This window comes from Halichoeres trimaculatus, unplaced genomic scaffold, assembly GCF_033239565.1.
Source record: "Halichoeres trimaculatus isolate MK-OKI-2021-1 unplaced genomic scaffold, fHalTri1.1 fHalTri1_scaffold_3, whole genome shotgun sequence".
NCBI classification, from domain to species: domain Eukaryota; kingdom Metazoa; phylum Chordata; class Actinopteri; order Labriformes; family Labridae; genus Halichoeres; species Halichoeres trimaculatus.
Genome location: NW_027437181.1, coordinates 34,766,116 through 34,787,346, shown reverse-complemented (window position 1 = coordinate 34,787,346; position 21,231 = coordinate 34,766,116). Strand labels below are relative to the sequence as shown.

Below are 21,231 nucleotides of genomic sequence, written 5' to 3'. Positions count from 1 at the left end.
CTTACAAGAGATCCTTAAAAATTATTGTCAATTAGTTGAACATGTGTTGGTGGTATGAAAAAGGCCATGCCTGAAGCACTTTGTGGCTTCAATCAAAACTGCTCACATAATGAAGCCTCTTATATGATTAGAATTGTGGGCTTTGCCTTTCACATATGAATGGTTGTTAATTTTATGTATTTTTTATGAGATTACGCAATTTTCAATCAAATGTGAGCAAATATTAATAAGTGAACAACTATATGTAATGCAGGGTTGTGAATTTAACTCTATTGATGCTGTTGCAAAGCAAAGTCATGGACTAAACCAAACTGTTCCCCAGAGTCGACACCTCAGGTCCAGACAGCAATGCTCCTTAAACATCTCAAACACTAAACACACCTTGATAAACTGGAAAGTAGGTGAGTACTGCATGCAACTATAATGTTTCCTACTGCAAGGATCATTCTTTGTCTTATAAAGAGCTAGATGAGCATCAAGACTCTGCCATTTGTCAGAAGACAGAAGACGTAGAAGGTGTTGAGATTATATTTACCAACTTTCATTAACACTTGTGTACTGGATTGTCATCGTGCACCCCACCCCTCATTATGAGATGTCAGATCACCTGAATAAATCCCTAAACCTTACTCATATGTTATGTGCATATGGCTCCTGATATAGTCTGTAGACATCATGATCATCTTCATTCAACTTTTTCGCTTGGTCTGGGGTTATTAAAGCAAAGTAAAAACTGGAAATATCAAAGAATTGCAATTTAAATCGAATCAGCAATGAGTAAAACATTGTTCTTACAGCTGTGGTTCCAAATCTCCCAAATCTTTCACACTGCAGAGTGAAACTAAAGGCAGAAAATCTAGTGAATTCTTTTGATCTAACAAGCAGGGAACTTTAGATCTGACCAAGATGCAAGGAGCCTCCCACTCAAAACCATAGACTGTATATAGAATAGACAGCGTGGCTCCGCCTCTTACCATTGTACAATTTTAAAGCCAAAACACCCTCATCAGACATGCCACCATTGCAGTGGAGAACCTGAGTGAAGCCAGGAGACAAAAAAGTTATTATTTTTTTCTTTTGAGGGTCTAATTACTTCCTGTTTCTCTTTCCCGATGTATCTTACTACTCCTGAAAAAAACTATGCAAGAGCAGCAGCTGACAGTCATTGTTAAATGTGACGTTGAACCCTGTTTTAAACATCTGACTAATAAAAAGGAAACTTAAAAAAAAAAAAAATAATAAATTCATATATCCACAGGACACAGATGTGAGAATCATTTAAACAAGGCGTGTTTATTATTTAAAGTTTAACCACAACCCATCTGGAATGAACAGGGAGACAAAGTTTTTGACCTATACTTCAGCCAGCCACCAGGGGGTGCAGTGGTGACCTCCTTTTGAGCTGAGTAAGTTGACACCAAGGGGCAACATCCGGTTAGTAAAAATGAAGCCTATGCAGAAGTGCTAAAAATCGCTGTTAGTTGAGAATCTGGCTGGCAGAAAAAAGACTGGAAGTCACATACACACCCAGCCATAAAAATAGACTTTTACGGCATTAAAAACATACTTACAGCCTGGTTCAAAAGACGGCTGGGTCTAAAATGCTGATTTCACTAATGGCACACACTGTAGGATGAGTGTTTTTTTTTTTTTTATCTTTGTGGTTTGGAAGTTATAAGGATGGTTTGATTTTCCAATCAGAGGCGCTGGTTAAGGTCATGTGACTGCTGGGCACCATGTAGCTGCTCGAAGAAAAACTAACAGCCGGCGTCATAGCTAATGGGCTGCGTCCATGGATTGGCTTCATTTCAGGGTTCAGACAGGTGATGTCGTGGATGCTTCATCTATGTTTTATACAGTCTATGGTTGACATCCTTTTTTTTAATATTTTTATTTTTTACAGTTTATGCTCATTACACACTGACTGTTCACTTCTTTAGGTGCACCTGTTCATCTGCTTGTTATCACAAATATCTAATCAGCCAATCACACGGCAGCAACTTAATGCACTTAGTCATGTAGAAATGGTGGAAACAACCTCCACAGTCACCAGATCTCAGTCCAGTAAAGCTCATATGGGATGTGTGGAATGAGAGATTCTCATCATGGATTTTCAGCCAATAAATCTGCAGCAGCTGAGTGATGCTATCATGTCAATATGGAGAAAAATCTCTGGGGAATGTTGCCAGCACCTTGTTGACTCTGTGCCGTGAAGGCGGTTCTGGAGGCAAAGGGGGTTGCACCACCTGATACTCGTGAGGTGTGCCTAATGTATGATCCATTGCTGTCTGTCTGTGTCAAGCTGTCCTTGATGTATGAGTAAGGCAGACAACAAGCAGGAAACTGGACAAAATACATTTTTTCAAACAAAGGATCTCATTCAGACAGACTGTCAAGCTGTTACAGTGTAGCCTGAGGTAAATGACTGAATTATCAAGATTCCAGCATTGTGCTGAACTCTAGCAGGCAAGAATGAAGTGCTTTCAGTGGGGTTGAAAGATGGAGCAATGCAGTGTGGGAGATCAACTTTATTAATGAATACCCTTGGGAAACCCAGCATGAAACTGGAACTGTATCTGAAACAAGGACTTCACACAAAAGGTGGCCATGGATTCTTCAGAATGTAGGAATCTTAACCCTGCTTTATTTCAAAGGACAGCCAGGGTGGACTCTACTGGATGCAATTAGGGAACGCATCAACAAGTCTCTCTGTTGATTTAGCACCTCTGTGAAGTTTTTTGGCCTTAACAGTTGGATTCACTTTGACACATTATGCTGTGTATCTGTTCATCACACATCCATTCACAGTCACAGTCACACTTTGAATAGCAGAGTCTTTTCTTCTTTTGATCTTCAATAATGAGAAAATACCACAGTGTGTCTTCATTATTTTTCCTGTTTCTGTTCAGGGCCTTTCTGAAGGACACCTCCATAGCTACTGCTGGTTGTCACAACTTTCTGGTGTGAGAGAAACACTGACGCCTTGTTTTGGACATTACTGACAGAAACAACCACGCTCAAAACTCCAACCTACCACGATGGGTGTGTCTCTGACGGTGTTCTCCGGTATGACCACGCTGTAGCTGTCCTTCTCCCACTGCGGAGGCTGGTTCTTCACATTGGTAATGGTGACTGCCAGCTCCACTGAACTGCTCCTGTTCCCTCCGTCTGTGGCCACAATCTCCCTGGTGATGTAGGTCCTCTGTGGGAGGCAGTCCACAGAAATAAAGAGCAGAGAAAGAAGAGGTAGGGGTCACTCCATGGCATTTTTTATGTTTCTAATTACTGTGGCCAACTGCTAATTATACCTTCCTGCTGGGGCGGTGTGCACTGTGAATGTAGATGAGACACATATCGGCAAGGAATCTATTTTTTGTACGTGAGTGAAGGCAGAAATTGACTGTTTGCTGTTAGAAACAAACACTTGAAGGTAATGTTATTGAATCAAGGACATTTCATCTGTGGAGCTGCAGGTTTGTCACTTTTACAAGAAAATTAGTTTTAACTACTGAAACAAATTTAAAAACCTTAACCAACCTTTGTCCCATGTTTTTTTCTTATTTACAGTGATATAAAAAAATGCTGGTTTCAAACTGTTATGTTCATCCTTGAATCTGTCTGTATATCAAACAAATCGCTCTGGTCTAAAAGAAAAAATGATAAAGTCATCAAATAAGGATCTCCTAACTGGTTCATGACATGTTGAAAGTGCAGGCTTTGAACACCAAAGTCTGCCCACAGCTCCACCTTTTACAAGCTGGCCAATCAGAGGGAAGGGGAGCATTTGTGGAGCAGGGAGCCTTAAAGAGACAGCAGCTAAAACTAAAACAAGTCTTCTCTTAAACACTGGTGTGAGACAAAGATAACCTTTTTTTAAATCTCTAAAACATATAAAGCTACTTCGAGGATACTAGAGGGACAAAATAAGGCCTTAAAAAAAAAAAAAAAAAAAAAAAAAAAACACCCACTCTTGGAAGAACTGCTTTTCATGTCCCCAAACTTTTTATTAGTTGTGTATCATAGACTGAGCCAAATTTTTTCTTTTTCATTCAGTTCACTGAACCTCAACTAACACCTACTTTTTCTCTGCCAAATCTAAAATATACAAACAACTCTTCAAAGTGTAAACACACTTGTCATCTCTAATGTTTTTAATTTCATTTTTTTTCAAGCTCACATTTAATAAAAGGCATGGTCGCAGCTCACCCAAAATCTTCACCTGCTGCAGTCAACAGCTCCAGTTTGATTTTCTGATTATAATTTATTCAGTTGTCTTCATTAGTGGAAGAGTTTTGTATCTTCAAACATTGGCATGTTGCAGTGAACTTTTCTAAAAGGCAGAAATACTGGCTCGGTGCCTGGTGTTCAAATAAGATTCAAGGTGTTGGGGACGAACACATTCTTTACACTTGCTGCTGGGAGATGGTGAGTTGTTGCTTTTTGGGCTTTTATAATTGTGGCACTCATCCGAGCCGCAGACTTGTTTGTGCTCACTATGTGGCAGTTTCCCCTATTGCTTTTTCATGTTCTGGCCAAGATTGTTTTTCCAACTGGTAGTGAAGCGAAGGGTTAGAGGCAGTCAAGTGAGGAAAATATCAGCAATGTTATTTCTCCTGATGCCAAGAAAAAGGCTCCAGTGAAGACATTATCACATATTCAGGCTGCCTGTCTGCTGCTGCCCCTAACACCGTCAGCGGGAAAGTGCTTGAATGCAAATAAACTTGTTTTTCTGGCCGTGCGCTTGGAGGAGTATTGTGTTGTCTCCGTTTCAGCTTGAGATTTAGAAAAAAAAATTAGACACATTTCTCTTTAATTATTTAATTTCATAGGTCAAGAATCTTTGTGCCACTTCCATACAGAAAGATTTACCTCAGGTACAATAAATTTGTACATACAGCATTCAGAATCCCAATAAAAGCCTGATAAGAATAAAAACCCTCATGTGAACACCTCATGCAGGGTTATTAGACTTAATATGAGCCACCTTCACCAGATTAGTCCAGAGAAATATCTTATTCCAAGGTATCAAAAGACAAAAATGACACCATAACTGCCTGTAAAAATGAAAAAAGAAAAAGAAAAAAATCAAGTTTTTTTAAAATAAGATTGATTTCCAAATATGAGAAACTAAATAAGTATGTTGTTTTTCCTCCCACTGGAAGATTTTTTATTTTTTTAAGTAATACAGGCATCATTCTTGTCTTTTAATATGTTAAATTGTGACATTTTTTGGACTTGTCTAGTCAAAGTGGCATGTTTTAGGTTAACACCTCAAAAACTGAAATCTAAGCAGGCATTTGTCTTATTTTTTAGTGAAATGAAAAAATGTCTCACTAAACTTGCTATAAGCTCCAGTTGACTAAGTCAAGAAAAATGTCTTATTTCAAAATATCAATTTCAACAGGTAAAAAAAAAAAAAAAAAAAAAAAATCTGCTAAGTTTGTTTGAATTCCCTCACTTACATATTTATTTATTTATTCATTTATTTATTTATTTATTTATTTATTTATTTATTTATTTATTTATTTATTTATTTATTTATTTATTTATTTATTATTATTATTATTATTATTATTATTATTATTATTATTATTATTATTATTATTATTATTATTTCTATTGATATTGCCAATCATTACAAGCAATTCAGAATTATTTTTTTAGATAATTTGAAATAAGAAATGTCTTTGACCAGTCTGGTGAATGTGGTTTACATTATGTCTAATAAGCCATGTTTTACTAACAATTACACTTACACTTGCTTAGATTTCTGGTTTTGCCATGAAATATCTTTTCTTTTCTTTTTTTTTTTTTTTTTACCAAAAGTAAGACAAATACTGCCTTGATTTCATATTTTGTAGTGTGGCTAACATAGCTACTGTTAAAAACACACCTTTAAATTGCTAGGAGTAGAGCAAAACTTCCCTAAAAGTAAGAAAAAAATGCTTATTGGAATCCTTTGATATAGCAAACTGAAATAATTATAAAACTGGTCTGTTATAATCTATTCGTCTACATAATGTTGTACCTGAGATATGGGCTGGTTGACGTACACCCAGCCTGTTAAAGGGTTGACTCTGAGGTACTCTGGCTGTTCACTGGACATGGAGTATGTGATGGCTGCATTGGTGCCAAAATCATCATCATGGGCTGCTACACGCAAGAAACTAGTCCCAATCATCGTATCCTCTCGAAGGAAGTCTGCAGTAGACAAAAGAAGAAGAAGAAGCGTGCCTAAGTATGATTTATTGAAGAAACACATTCATCAGTTTGATGCATTAACACTAATTATTATTAGTTATCAAACTGCATTTCTCTGTTACCATTACCTCTTGTATGACCTGAGTCATGAGGTCACAACGAAAGCAGTGGTTGTTTCCTCTCAACACCCGTTTCTACTTACACTCATATCGAATGTTCTCAAACTTGGGGCTGTTGTCGTTCTGGTCCACGATGAGGATGTTAAGCTGACAGATTCCAATCAGAGGGTCAGCTGCCTGGTCCGTGGCAGTCACCGTCACAGCGTACTCCCGCTGACGTTCACGGTCAAACTTCCTGGCTGTGACGATGACTCCTACAAACGAAGAGAAAATAAGATTCATCAGACAGCAAATTCATCAAAATGAACCTCTTTATTTATTTTTTTCCTCAAGCATTGATTTCCTCTGTCTTGCTCAGAGCAAACATTTCAAAACCAAAAAATAAATGAGGAGCAGATTAGAAAGGAAATTTTCAAAGTAATTATCATAAAACCCAGAGAGAATTATAGTCATTATCTATTTGACAGACATTTTCAGTGATTACCAATACTATAGAAAAAGTTTATCCCTAAATTAATATTAAGTACAGTTTATCCCTAAATCAAAGACATTTAGTTCAGCAACAATTTGTCCTTTTATCCTGGCATTACTCCCAAAGAGCTGAATTATAAAAGCAACTTCATAACAAGCGTGTTTTTGTTCAGGAGTTGAAGAGTTTTAGGAGGTGTAGCCATAAAATGTAATAAACTGACGCGCAGATAGGAATGGGTTTATCCACTAATGGAAATCTCTCCACACCTTCTCATAATGGCATAAACAGACCCAACTGAACTGACTCAGGCCACAAGGTACTTTTTGCTTTATAATAAAGACCCAAGGCTTATTTTTTTCCTCTGTTGATATCCAAAACTCCAGCAGTGCAGGCCCGCACAAGACGATTAAACGCAATAGAAGTTGGTCTGGCAAATAATTAACGTCAGTTTTAAGCCATGAGAGTGCTGTTGCATTTATATGTTCTCAGAAAATACATTACATTTTTACAAACTAACATTTATCCCCAAAATCTTTTTTTTTTTTCAGTTTAACATATAGACAGGGCTGGCTGGCTGTTTCCTGCTTTGTTCTAAATGGGTCATTAATTCAAAGTCTTGCATTCAAAGCGACTAGCAAAACAATTTTCACAAAGAGGATCATTAGATGCTATTTACCAGGAGTTCTAAACTAGTTTTAGTTCAAGTCCCATATACAGCACAATTTGATCTCAATCAGGCCAGACCATAGACTGTATAAAGCATGGACAGAATGGCTCCACCATTTACCATTGTACAGTTTTGGAGCAAAAATATCCCTTTCACAGGCCCAGCCATTATAGCAGTTGTGCAACCAGAGTCTGCGCAGTAGAGACTCTGAGTGGAGCTGGGTGAAAAAATAATAATCATTTGTTTTCTTTCGGGAGTCTAATCACTTCTTTCCTCTCCCTCCTGGCATATTTTACAGTCCCCCCCAAAAATACACAAGAACGGCAGCCGTCAACCATCATTAAACGTGACGTGAAACATTGTTTTTAACCTTTAATAACTACTGAAAATGCAACTCCCCAGAAAATAAAGGACTTGAATACAAGGCAGTCAAATGATATCTTCAAATCAACACAACAATCGATCGTGAAAACATTTCTACGAGGTGTATTAATTTTTTAAAAGTTTGACCACAGCCCATCTGGAATGACTGGAGAGACAGATTTTTTGACCTATACTGCAACCAACCACTAGGGGGAACAGTTTTCGTGGCGACCTCACTTCAAAACCTACACATAAAAAACCTAACAGTTTTGCAGTGCATGAACAAAAACTTTCCACCAAATCAAACTCTTTGAACTGATGCTGCTGTACTCTCTAACTTTTCAGCTTTACAAGGACCAGAGGGTACAGAGATTGAACCCTCTGATGGGATGGTTTTGGCTGTATGAATGACATCCCAGTTTCAAGTGATTTGTGTTTGTTGTTAAATTCGCACATTGTAGAGGTTTGATAATACCTCGGATTAATCAAGGAAAAATACACCGCTACCTCCCTAACATTCCTTCAATGTTATGATACTGCACATGTTTTATTTTCTTTTTTAATATTTTTAATATTTATTTTTTCTTTTCTTTATTTTTTTTACTTATCTTGTGAAATGCTAACTTTTCTTTCTGAACTAAAAATCCAAAATCAGTTACCACACAACACATACAGGGCTTGGGTCAGGGGCTGGACTCCATCAAAGGATGAAAGAGTAAATGGATGAATAAATAAAAGAACAAATACATAAATGGGGTCTGGATTTGAATGCTGGGAATGTCCAAGAGAAAAATACAAATTTGAAAATCGCTCATCCCTGACCCTCTGGAGTTCACTTCCTTTGTCAGATTGTCAGCACTGCTCATTTATTGAACACAAGTAGGAAGAGATTTCTGATTTAGACTTTATTGAAAATGTATCCATTTTAAATGCTTTTAATGGAGTAATTCTTAAAATCTGAGATTTCTGTCACAAAGCCCTTGGTTACTTTCAAAACCTCCCCAATAGAAAAGCATCAACTATAACCATTTTGCTTTGCACTCCTCTATTCTTTTGTGTCCAGATCTGTATGGACTGCCAATCTGATAATTAGAGGACAGCCTACTCTCCCTCCGAGCCACAGCCCACCCTTTGAATGCGAAAACCAGACCAAGACTGTTTTAAAGTCTTCCTACTCGTTGCCAAATTTGCCAAACCTGAAAATTTGGAAGCAGTCCAACTTTGCTCAGAATGCGAGCCGTCAAACTGATATGAAAAAAAAAGAAAGAAAAAGTTTTAAAAGGAAATCAAAAAGTAAATAGAAGAAGGTGTGAAGGAAGCTGGCGTGGAGGCACTCAGATACCACTGAGATGAGCTGTTTGGGGATAAACTGCACTCTGAGAAAAGTAAACACTGTCTTCTAAACACTTAACAGTTACCCTGACCCACCGACAATCAAAATTCACAGTCCGCTCTGTTATTGTAACACAAGGTACACTACATCATGTCAACGCTGCAAGGGCATGTTGTTCTGTGTTATCAGCTGACAGATACTCACTTTACTGATTGAGCTCCAATTCAACAGTTTCCCTAAAACATATCGTTTTGTGTCGCAACACTTTGACAGAAAACTGCAAACATCTAATGGACTAGAATGAGATGTTGATTAAATTAAACACTGCCAAAAGAAATACAGGAAGGAGGAAATCAAGAACAAGTGATACAAGATCACACTGAAGGGGAACAGACCCAGGTCCTGATTCACAGGACTGTCTGTTAAATCTTTACAGAAGAGACTTAATTTGTCTCTCAGCACATCACAAATAACATTTATTCCACCAACACCAGTGCTCAGCAGAAAGCAAAAGCACTGACACAATCAGATGCAGAGGTGGAGCAAACTGCACAGAGCTGTAACACTCTGTGGCTACTTCTGCTCTCCAGTATCATGTCAGTCAGTTTAGGTTCTGAATGAAACCGCAAGATGGGGCCGATAGCGCAAGGAAATTGCATGCAATTATTTGTCTAAATAGCAGTGGCAACCCGTTCTCAATGATTGACCTTGTAATGTGGAGACTATGTTGCATATCCAAACAATGTGTCCTGTGCACTGATCCTTCAAGTGATGTCCATATGAGTCAACCTCAAAGGAAAAACAGGCTACTCCTTTAATTTTACGATGCAAATTAAAGTCCATGAAATGAGACAGCTGTCTTAGGAGCATGCAAGATCACTGTCTATTACCATGCTGCTGGTAACGGTTGATACATTTGTTTGGCCATTGTAAACATTGGCTGTATCAAACATGGGCTTTGCCTTCTCATCGTTCTCAATCTCATCTTTAGGCTGGCTCTGGATGTACACAATATTTATATAAGTACACAGTCTGAATAGCTCATTTCTCTTTCAGTACACACTGTACAAAAGATACAGATTTTCTTATAATCATATTTTACAGATATCAAAATTGCAAGTTATTTTCAATAGAGACACGTTTAATCTCACTGACAGGTGGGCAACCTGTAGCTGTTAGTGAGACTCACGGCCTACCCATAGACTGTAAAAAATATGGGTGTATGGATATGACGCTGCCTTAGAGCTTCCTTTCTGACAGCTACTGGGCGCCTGTCAGTTACGTGAGCTGAGCTGTGTGTCTGATTGGACAATCAGGCGATCCTAATATCTTATAAACCGCTAAGTAAACAATTCAATTGCTCTACAGTGTGTTGACAGCAAAATTAGTGTTTCAGACCCAAACCAGGCTGTAAATGTGCTTTTTAATGCCATAAAAAAATGTTATTTTTTGGTAGGGTGTGGATGTGGTTTCTGGTCTTTCTGCAGCCAGCCTCTTGCAGATTCTCAATGAACAGCGACCTTTAGCACTTCTGCATAGGCTTTCTTTTTCCAAAGCAGATGTTGCCCATTGGGCCCACCTCATCTTTGCCTCTGTATCTCACTACATCAGCCAAAGTCAAGTTAAGGCCAGCATTTCCAATATGGCAACCAATGATGACAATCTTCAAAACTCTGCATTAGAAATAGATGGGTGATGTCATGGATATTATGTCTATGTATCCTACAGTCTATGAATGATGTCACCATATTGCAAACACGAGCTCTAGCTAGATTCTTTTGCCTCATCAAGAAAATGACAAAGGTGTAGATGACTCAACAGCCTTGTCACCCAGGAAACATCTACAGCACACCCTACTACCCAATTGTCAATCAAACCAACTGCAGCCCTAATAATGTCTAATAATAAATACAAGCCTTCATGTAATAAATACAGCTTGACACAGCCCGAGAGGGGCCTCAAGCCTTGTGGCATACAGCTGCATCGTGCCCACCAGTCAGTAAGCTCAGTCACGCAAAATATATTCATTTATCAGAGTACGTATAGTCAAAGAAATGATTCACTCAGACTAAAAACATCCCAAGAGCCCTTCTCTTGATATTTTTAATGCCTTCTCCTGGGCCTTTGGGTCAGCCTCAAGTGGACTCTTGTCTTTTTTGCAGATGTGTATTAGTTTCATTTCTCATCACTGGAGAACATCCCAAGGTTTTTATGAAGTTTCCTGTTTTTTTCTAAATAAACACTCAATGAAATGCATTTTTTTTTTGCACTTCCTCATTGGCTTTTTTCTATAACTGAAAAAGTCAGCAGCACCAGAGCTAACAGAATAACTTACATCTGTCTTTTTGGATGTTGCTGTGCTCACAAGTCGAAGTCAGTGTGTGTGTGTGTGTGTGTGTGTGTGTGTGTTTTCGTACCAGTGTCTGGGTGAATACTGAACGCGGGAACTGTAGAGTCTTTATGCATGAAGCCGTATGTGACCTTCCCGTTTGAGCCCTCATCAGCATCCACGGCATGGACCTGCAGAACGAACGTTCCCGCCGGCTGGTTCTCCAGGACGGATGTGCTCTCTCTGTACTGTTGACACTGTAGAGAAGGAGACAGCAGATACAAAGGACAGGTGGGAGGAAGAGGATCGAAGCAGCGTAAGTATGGAGAGTCTTTGATCGATAGTCCATTGTACTGAAACACTAAACAAGTGTGAGTGTGGGTGGTGGAGATGTCACTTTGAAAAGACGGATGAAAGATCATTTCCTGGTGGGACAAAAAGAGTAACATGGACACAGAAAAACAAGTGCATAATGAAGTAAAGAGACATGTTTTTTCCTTCATTTGCTTGTCCTTTGTGAGACAAATGGGAGTGGGTTCAGGGGTCTTGGAGCGTTACCCAGCAGCTATTGGGCAAAGGTGCTAAATAGCTGCTTGATGATGTGCTTACTTTGCCCTCTGCGCTCTAGTAAACATAAAATCTGCTGACCATTTGGCATCCACAGTGTTTAGAGCTGTCCAAAACGTGTCTCTTTGATTTGGAAATGTGGGCAACAATTCACAGTGCTCTGCAGTGTGCTGGAAAATAACTGTTGTATTCAGGAGGAGAATTAGTTTGAGGAAAATTAATTTGAGCAAACTAAAAGGAAGTGAGAGGAACTTTTTAAAAGCAGAACACCTGCATTACTTTTCAGACTGTACGCTGCTGTATTTAAATCAGTCTGCCATAAACACACTTTTATCTGTAGGCAACACAGCCATTTATATGACTTACTGTTACATGGAGGGTAGAAACAAAATGACAGAGAGGCAATGTGGTAACAAAACTACAAACAATATCTAATACAACATATCTCTCTATGGTACACAAAGTGATGCCAGTCTGAAAAAAGGCTTTGAGTGTTTTTTTTTCTTCCTTAAAATAGATGAAATAAACATGATCTAAAGAAATTTTCAAAAAAACACATTTTGTGAATATTTTGGGGGTAGCAACAGTGTACCACAACGGTTTGTAAAGTAAACAAAAGAGTTATTTATTTATATTTCTACACTTTTTTATTTTTCAAAATAAAAAAAAGAATACTCGATGGCCTCAAAAGTTTAAAATGCATGCCTTAAAAAGTGTAAAAACTTTTGACAAATAACTCTTTTTATAAGATTGTGGGCAACACTGTACCATTGAGGAACAACCCATCGGAATGAATGGGTCAGGGAGCCTCAAAAAAATTTCATCCAATTTAACATGAACAATTCAACAAAAGACTTCACTTCTGTGGCTTTCAGGAGACAGATTTTTCATCCTGGGAAAAATGAGTGCAGGAGAAAAGCATGTGCTTTGTAAAGAAGGCTCACAAAGTTCACTCTAGTAGAACAGAGCCTACCGTGGAAGTCTGAACTTTACTAAAACTGACATTAAATTTTTCTAGGTGAAAACAGGAGAGGTTAAAAAAATGTTTTCTTTGTTTGTCTGTTTTCTTTGTTTGTCTGATTTTTAACATTTGTAAACCCAAAGACGGTGTACGAAAATATTTCCATGGTAAATCTGTAATAGTACAGTGTTACCTCAGGGCAACACTTGCATTTTTATGTGTTAGAGCTTAAAATTTACTTGTCAGTTAATATGAACATATTCTTTTTCTAGACTGAGAAAGACATAGTTAAAATCATATTGGACAGTTTTGAAGAGAGAATTGAGTTGGTCCTTGCAAAAAAAGTTTTTTTTGCGACCTCCAGACATATGGCAAATTCAAACACAGTAATAGGTTCCTTTAAGCTTTTTATCCCTCTAAAAAGTGTGATGTGTTGTGTGAGTGTAAAATGCCAAAATTGGGTGTGCTGCCCAGAGGCAATGAGGTACTATAGAGCATTCATACTGATGGCAGTTGTCCCTGCAGTAAATGGATTTGACCCTTGGTTCCATTGGAGCCACATCAGGGTCACATCAGAGCTTGTCAAAACATGATCAGTATACCCCATTGGCCTCTTTATGTCAGGGATGAGGTACCATTTCATTACTACTGGTTCTTGTTCTTATGGAGTCCCAATCAATAATTTTTGGAGGGTACAAAAATATGAAAAATATTGCATGTCTTTACCGTTAGGACATTTAGGCTCTCAAAAGTTTACAACTGTCAACTGTAAGAAGGGTTCCACTTTTGTATTTCATTGAAAATGTATCACTCTAATTAGGAAAGGACAAGGAAAATTAAAAACCTATTTTATTTAACTAAAGGAAATGGAAATATCCCATAAACACATTACAGTACAGCATAGTACTGATACACATAATGTTTTATTGTATACCCAAACACAGGTGACTCAACAATAACAGAGATGTGACGTTTCCACTGAAAGTCTCTCTGCACAGAGAAACTCCTTAATCTCACAAATCTGAACTTGTGTAAAAATATCTGAAAGATTTGTAGACATGATTGGTTTAACTTTATATGAATATTGTGGCCCCCCTAACATTGTCTAAAGACTTTGTTGACAAAGCTGCATAACATGACAAATGTGCTGGTGGATGTTGTGCACAGCAGTTCCTGGCAAACAGGATAAGAAAAACTCAATGTGGACAGCAGAATTGAACTGAGGTTTATTCACAAAAGATTTATAAACCCACAAGTCAACAAATGTACGTTCCCAAATCAATCCCTGAAACTCAGAAGTTGAGACCCTAGCCTCTGTAAGTCCCTTTCAACACAAAAATCAAAGCTTGATTGAGCTGTAAAAGTCCAGTTTCTAATCTAAATGTGCCTCTTCCCATTTTACTAAATAACAAACAGCCTTACGCTAACTCAAGACCTCTGACCAGGAGAGTGGTCAGACCCCACTCACAATTCAAGACAGAAATATAAATCATTCTATGTAATAAAAGGCAGCTTACAGATCCGCTGCCATCACAGACAGTCAGTTTATACAACAGAGTCTCACGAGTGTTATGTGCAAAAGCTTAGCCCTTACCCTTATTTTTCTCTCTTTCTTGCCCCCCCCCTTTTTTTTTATTAGGAAACTACACCCACCCTCACCATCAAGTAAAAAGCAAAAAAACTCAAAAAAAAAAATCATCCCTGAAATGAAAAGATAAGTCGAACTGATGATTTTCCTCTTTGTCATTTGTGTATTGGTACCCACATGTCTGCTCTGTTAAGGTAATCACTGGAGTAAGCACTCACATATATTGAGGATGAGGATGAGGTAAGAGGATGTGCTGAGAAACAGATTCTGTGTGATCGGCATTGTATTGTTCCCATCTCTGTAGAAAGAGCACTTTCTAGAAAAGTGTTTGCTTTAGAAGCGCCACACAATCCTCTGAAAAAAAAAAAAAAAGGGGGGTAAAACACGTTCTCTGATGAAACACCATCTGTGCTCACCTCTTCCACCACCTCTTGAGGATGTACCATAAAAAATTACACCCCAAACTAGAACTACTGTCATCACTGCATGGGTTTTAAGTCATTACAGAGCTTTTGGTGCCACATCAGGTAGCTGCCCCGTGTTTCTGCAATCAAAGATTTCATCTTTGGCACGCAAAATCTTTATTTTTCACTCTCAAAAGCTCCCTGCTTTTAACTTACTATCTACATCCAAGGTTTTCTCACTGTGGTCTCTTCATCTTTATCACTGTCTCAATCACCATTTTCTTTTTTTTTTCTTCCAGTCTCACTAAATCATTGATTAAATGTGTCACAGACAGAGGAGGGGCGGAGATGGTAAAGATTTGCAGATTTAGATGTAGCCATTCGCTAATAGAAATAATCAGGAGATTTAGAGAGAGCTTTGTGATACAGACAGTCAGTAAACTGTGAAACAAACCAGAGATTAGTGGACTCGACAGCCCATATCAATCAAACACAAACACAAGACGGATCCCAGAAACATGCCTGTCGCTGTGCCTTGGCCTGAATTTTATGACAAGAAAGAACCAAATGTGAAAGCGTCTGGTTTCATGTGTCTCTGCAAACAATGAGAGGATTGTTTGATGCTGCACAACACAGGAGGAATGCCAGCACCACCAAGTTTAACTTTGGGTTTCACTCCAAGGTGAAGGAACACAGTGTCAATACCACAAATGTCCACCATGACACAACACTTAATGGGTCACAAGAGTGAGCTGTTAAGAAATAACACTATCCGTGTATCCTGTGCTTGAATTTACAAATTATTAAAGAGCAGGTATTGTGCTATCTTTCCAGGATTCATTGGTTTCATTAACACGCAGTCAGTAACTCTTTCATATTCAGAATATTAGCAATAACCCAGTTGAGCAAGCACATGAAACGAAATCACAACGTTCAGGTCCATAAATAATAATTATGTGGAATCAAGTGCGATAGCACAGGGAAAAAAGAATTGAAAAGCGAACTGAGACTCAACTAATACTTAGTGGAGAAGCTTTTGTTTGCAATGACAGCTTCCAGATGCTTCTTGTATGTATTAACTAATTGCCCACACTCCTCAGGTGTGATTTTGGCCCATTCCTCTGCACAGATTGTCTTTAAATCTTGAATATTCTTTGGTGCCTTCTGGTGAACCCTTTTCATTAGTTCTTTCCACGAATTTCCAATTAGATTTATGTCAGGTGATTGACTAGGCCATTCTAACAGATTGATTTTCTTTTTTTGAAACCATGTGAGAATCAACTTTGCCGTGTGCTTTGGATGGTTGTCCTGCTGGAAGGTCCAGCCACGTCTCATCTTCATCATCCTGGTGGATGGCAGCAGATTCATATCAAGAATTTCCCCATACATGGCTCCATTCATTGCTCTGTCAATTATATGAAGTTTGCCAATACCATGAGATGAGAAACAACCCCATGCCATGATGCTTCCACCTCCAAACTGCACTGTTGGTATAGTGTTTTTTGGGTGATGTGCAGTGCCATTTCTCCTCCAAACATAGTATGTAGTATGACAGCCAAAAAGTTCAATTTTGGTCTCATCTGTCCAGACACCATTCTCCCAGTATTCTACAGGCTTGTCAAGATGCTGTTTAGCAAACTTTAAACAAGCTTCAACATGCCTTTTCATGAGGAATGGAGTCTTGCAAGCTGAGCGTCCATAGGGGCCATGGCGGTGGAGTGCATTGCCTATTGTTTTCTCTGTAACAATTGTACCTGCTGCCTCCAAGTCTTTCTGGAGCACTGTAAGGGTGGTCCTTGACTCGTTGAGTACTCTTCTGACTATCTCTCTGACTCCCTGGTTAGAAATCTTCAAGGAGCTCCCGTCTGTGGCCTGTTGATGGTAAGGTGGTGCTTCTTCCACTTGCGAATAATGGCCCCAACGGTGCTGACTGGAATATTCAGGTGCTTTGACATAAGTCTGTAACCAGTTCCATTCTGATGCTGAGCAACAATCAGGTTGTGAATGTCTTCAGAGAGCTCTTTGCTTTTACCCACCATGAGGTGTGTCCTATTTAACTGCTTGGTGAAAAAACAACCTTTTTATAGGACCATCAGTTTGCTCTAGCCCAGCTGATGTTGGTTTGCACAAATTGGAAGTTCAAGTAATAATTACTGACAGATTCCAGGTGGTATGGTGCATTTCCTTACCAAAGTATAAAGCCTTTCCATGGTGTGTTCAATACTTTTTTACTGCGTTATTGTACTTAATTTTGAAATTTCATTTGGATTGCAGCTTTGGAAATAAATGTGACGAGAAAAAAGTTACTTATTTTCCCCACTATATATAAATATACATATCTGTGAGTCTGCAGAATGCCCCCTCTTTAACTATTCAAACTGCTTTTTTCAATCTTGAATCATTGCCATATTTTCAGAACACAGAGTACAGTGAACACTGCATGGTGTCAAGATTGCCTCATCACATTTGTTGAGAAAATATGAACATTTTTCTGAACTCACATAATCCAAATCTTCAGATTTGCGTGTTTAAAGAAACAAACAAACAAAGAAAGAAACAGGAACACCCAGAAACACCAGATGACCAGGGAAACAATCATCCAGGCTTTTAACATTCAACTGTCAAAATATTTTAACAATGTTTTATCAACAGAAAGAGAAAACATGGATGTACATAAATAATCTAACAGTGAGGTAACTCAATCTCTCAGCCATCAAGGAAGTTGTACAGTTATCATAAATTCAGTGTTTAAGCATTACAAAAGCAATCAAACATTGAAATTGTTACTTATCAATTGCTGCACATGTGGATCCTTCAACATATTTTACTAAGCTCTTACTGTTATCAGGTCTTTATCCTGTGCTGCAAAATGATCTCAATGAATTTGCACCAAAATGTTGTCAAAAACCTTTATTTACAACATCCAACACAACCTCTATTAGGGATAAAGGGACAAAACTTACAGGTATCTGCTTCAGACAATTAAAAAGAAAAGCAAAACAAAAGCAAAACAAAAAAAAACAAAACAAAAAAACTGTGAAAGGTCTCCAGGAACTACTGATGCCAGTGGGACTACAGTCAGGCCTGCAGTTAGCGCCATATTTGCCCCTGTTTTTCTACACAGTGATTATAAATGGGCAGCCAGCGCATTCGTACCACATCGTGAATCTGGATCAACATATACTTAAATTTGACAGGGCTACTAAAGGTTAATGCAAAAGTGTAACCAATGCCTGTGTGTGTGTGTGTGTGTGTGTGTGTCCTCATATCCTGCCACAGGGAAGCGCAGGTTCCTGCTATATCCCAGAGATCTCACTTCTCTTTATCTGCAGCTGTGTGTGTGTGTGTGTGTGTGTGTGTGTGTGTGTGTGTGTGTGTGTGTGTGTGTGTGTGTGTGTGTGTGTGTGTGTGTGTCTCCTGGTCCACTGATCCAGCTCTGAGTCCCTGAGAGGCTACACTACGTTATGAGATTGGGCATCAAAAGAAGATAAAAGAGCCTCTCTGCTTCAGTGTCCTGCTGCCGGCTGCTGGCTGTGACAGAGCAAACACCAACTAACCTCTGACGTCTCTACTAACTGGAAAAACTCAGCGCACTTTTCTCTTCTTTTATACTTTTTTTTTTCCAGTAGTTTCTTTGTCTAACTTCACCCAAAGCTGTAGACACACACAGCTGTATTTGTCCTGGCTCCCATCTCTCTTTGTCTGTCTTTGTTCATAAATTTATATCAGCTGCGTTTGTTGATTTCTTTTCATCTTCAGTTATCTTTCTTTTCTCTTTTTTTAAATTCTCCCTTTGACTCAGAAGGGGTATGGTGAGTAGGGGGCTTGGGGTTTGTTTGTCTATTGCAATCAGCATCCTGCCAGTGAGGAGAAAAGCCTGAATCATAGACTTGGAGTATGATGCCAGCAGGAGATTCCTGAGAGAGACAATTGAGCTCACTGAGCACATGAAACGCTGTGGACTGAGAGTCTCCCGCTTCTCCTATTCTCTCTTTTCTCCTGGCTCTCATCTTTTCGCCAGTGCATCTGAGTCTTTCTGCTAAGAGGTGAAGCCAATAGGGAAACACTTGGTGCCTATTTTCCCCCAAGGAGAGAGTAAGCAAGGCTTGCTCAGTAAGCTCACAGTCCTAATCTGTGCTTGCGATATCTCAAGGGCCCTAAAAAGTCGCCACATTTAAAACTGAGACATGGCGAAAAAAGCAGGTGGAGATGTAACGCTTCCAGAGGGGGTCATCCGGGATTTCTGCCACATTCCTCAAAGCTTTAATTAAAAGACTGAGATGATGTGGGAGGGAGACGAGAGAGCAGACACGAGGGTCGAGACGGCTAATCGCTCCTCCAGAGAGGAGATAGAGGCTAATAAATAGCTGAGATAGACAGACAAAGAGAGGGAGACGGAGGAGTGATGGAGAAGAGTTACACAGAGTCACCGCTGGAGAATGAGAAAAGGAAAAGATGGAGCCACAAGCCAATGAGAGATATTAGGACACCAAATTGCACAGCATGCAGGAGAGCAGATGTTACACTGTGTCAAACACAAGCAGATAATAAGCCAGACCAATAGAGGTAACACGTCTTACCTTCTCAAAGACAGGCTTGTTGTTATTCACATCGTCCACTCCCACTACGACCTGCGCTGTGGATGACAAGGCCTGAGGTCCGCCCGAGGCGTTGTCATCCGTTGCTGTTATGTTGAGGACATATTCGACACCCTGGAGGTGAGGCGGAGGGCTGGAGCGCAGACGGATCAAACCTGCAGCCAAAAATAAGGACAAATGTGTTTATCTCAGACTCCTTCAGCTGACACTGACACCGCATTACTAAATACACGCTGGCCTTATGTTCCACCTTCACGCTTGAGAGGAGCATCTGCAAAACTTTGGTAACCAATTTTCAAAACATTTATCTCAATATTGAGGTCCCACAGGTAGTATTTGGAGAATTTATCAGAGGTCCGCTGTGGAGTTAGAAGGTCATGATGCTTTTTGCACCATCTATAGAGGCAACACATGAGTGAGTGTGACAGCAGCAATGACGACAACATGTGGAGAATAAAAGATATCTCAATGAACAGGAGCACTGAGCTGAATAAAAACAGAGAGAAGGGACACCTTGTGCCAACTGGACAGATCCTAAGTTACCTGGTGGTACAGATGTGATACTTATGAAGCTCATTTATCAAACCAAGTAACCATTGGTCATTGCAGAAAAGTGAGTCTACTTTATACAACCAAACATGTCAAAATGTGACTACACCTTGCATGTCACACTGTTAATGTTGACTTTTCGTTGTGGTCAGCTGTGGCTACATTCATCGCACTAACTAAAGATTTTCCCTTCAGTCTTCATTCTTGCTTGCGTTGTAATATTGCTTAGGACAAAAGCGTCCACTAAATAATGTTGTAGAATTGTAAAAATTGCTCATGGACCTTGCAGAGGTTGAGCTGCATCACAGAAACTCAAAGCACTTGCCATCCACAGTTTACTCTGAGGATGTGGTCACACTGGCACCGGAGAGGTGGGCTTCAGCACAGTTTACTTCATCCATGAGCACAAGCACCCAGACAGCAAGTGTGATCCATGACGTATGACTGCCACGAGTGCGCCTCTCAACAACCGTTATAGCGGGGTGTTAGAGGTCTGTGTCGGACCAGAACGATGTTTCATAAGTCAAAAAGTTTCTAAAGTCGTAGCAGTGCTTTCCGTGGCTCACTGTGCTGACTCTGATGAGATCACGCTTCATGTAAACAGACACTTCACGATGACGTAGGCAAGCCATGTGTGTGTGTGATACAAGCAGCAAACCGCAGTCTAAGACGATGCAGAAGTGCTAAAATATGCTGTTTTTCAATTGTCCACTTGAGGCTGGCACTGGAAGTACCGGAACTCATATACACACCAAGCCAAAAAAAGCTGTTTTCAAAGCATAAATTAACCTATTTACAATCTGGTTTAAAAGCATGTTCTGTTCCAATTGCTAGCTTTACTATTGGCACACACTGAACGGGGAGTGAATTATTTTCTAACTCGGTGGTTCAGAGGATATTAAGAACGTAAGCTCGTCCAATCAGAGGCACAGCTCAGGTCACGAGGCCAACATGCACCCTATAGCTGTACACGAAGCCCTAGCCACTACCGATATGGCCGCGATTCCTGATGTGCTTCATTTTCCATTTCAGAAACAGATGGGGGGCCATCGGGGAGGCTACGTCCTTGTTTTATAGTCT

At 39.4% G+C, this 21,231-nt stretch overlaps 1 protein-coding gene across 1 annotated transcript in view; it reads right to left on the bottom strand.

The window, feature by feature from the left end:
• Positions 1-21,231, bottom strand: part of LOC141787560 (neural-cadherin-like) — a 477,836-nt gene that overhangs the window by 250,721 nt on the left and 205,884 nt on the right. The window contains exons 8-12 of the mRNA XM_074666057.1: positions 19,585-19,757; positions 11,573-11,741; positions 6,404-6,574; positions 6,029-6,201; positions 3,035-3,202 (exon numbers count right to left, since the gene is read on the bottom strand). Of these exons, the coding sequence (XP_074522158.1) occupies positions 3,035-3,202; positions 6,029-6,201; positions 6,404-6,574; positions 11,573-11,741; positions 19,585-19,757 (854 nt within the window). The remainder of the gene's footprint in view (positions 1-3,034; positions 3,203-6,028; positions 6,202-6,403; positions 6,575-11,572; positions 11,742-19,584; positions 19,758-21,231) is intronic.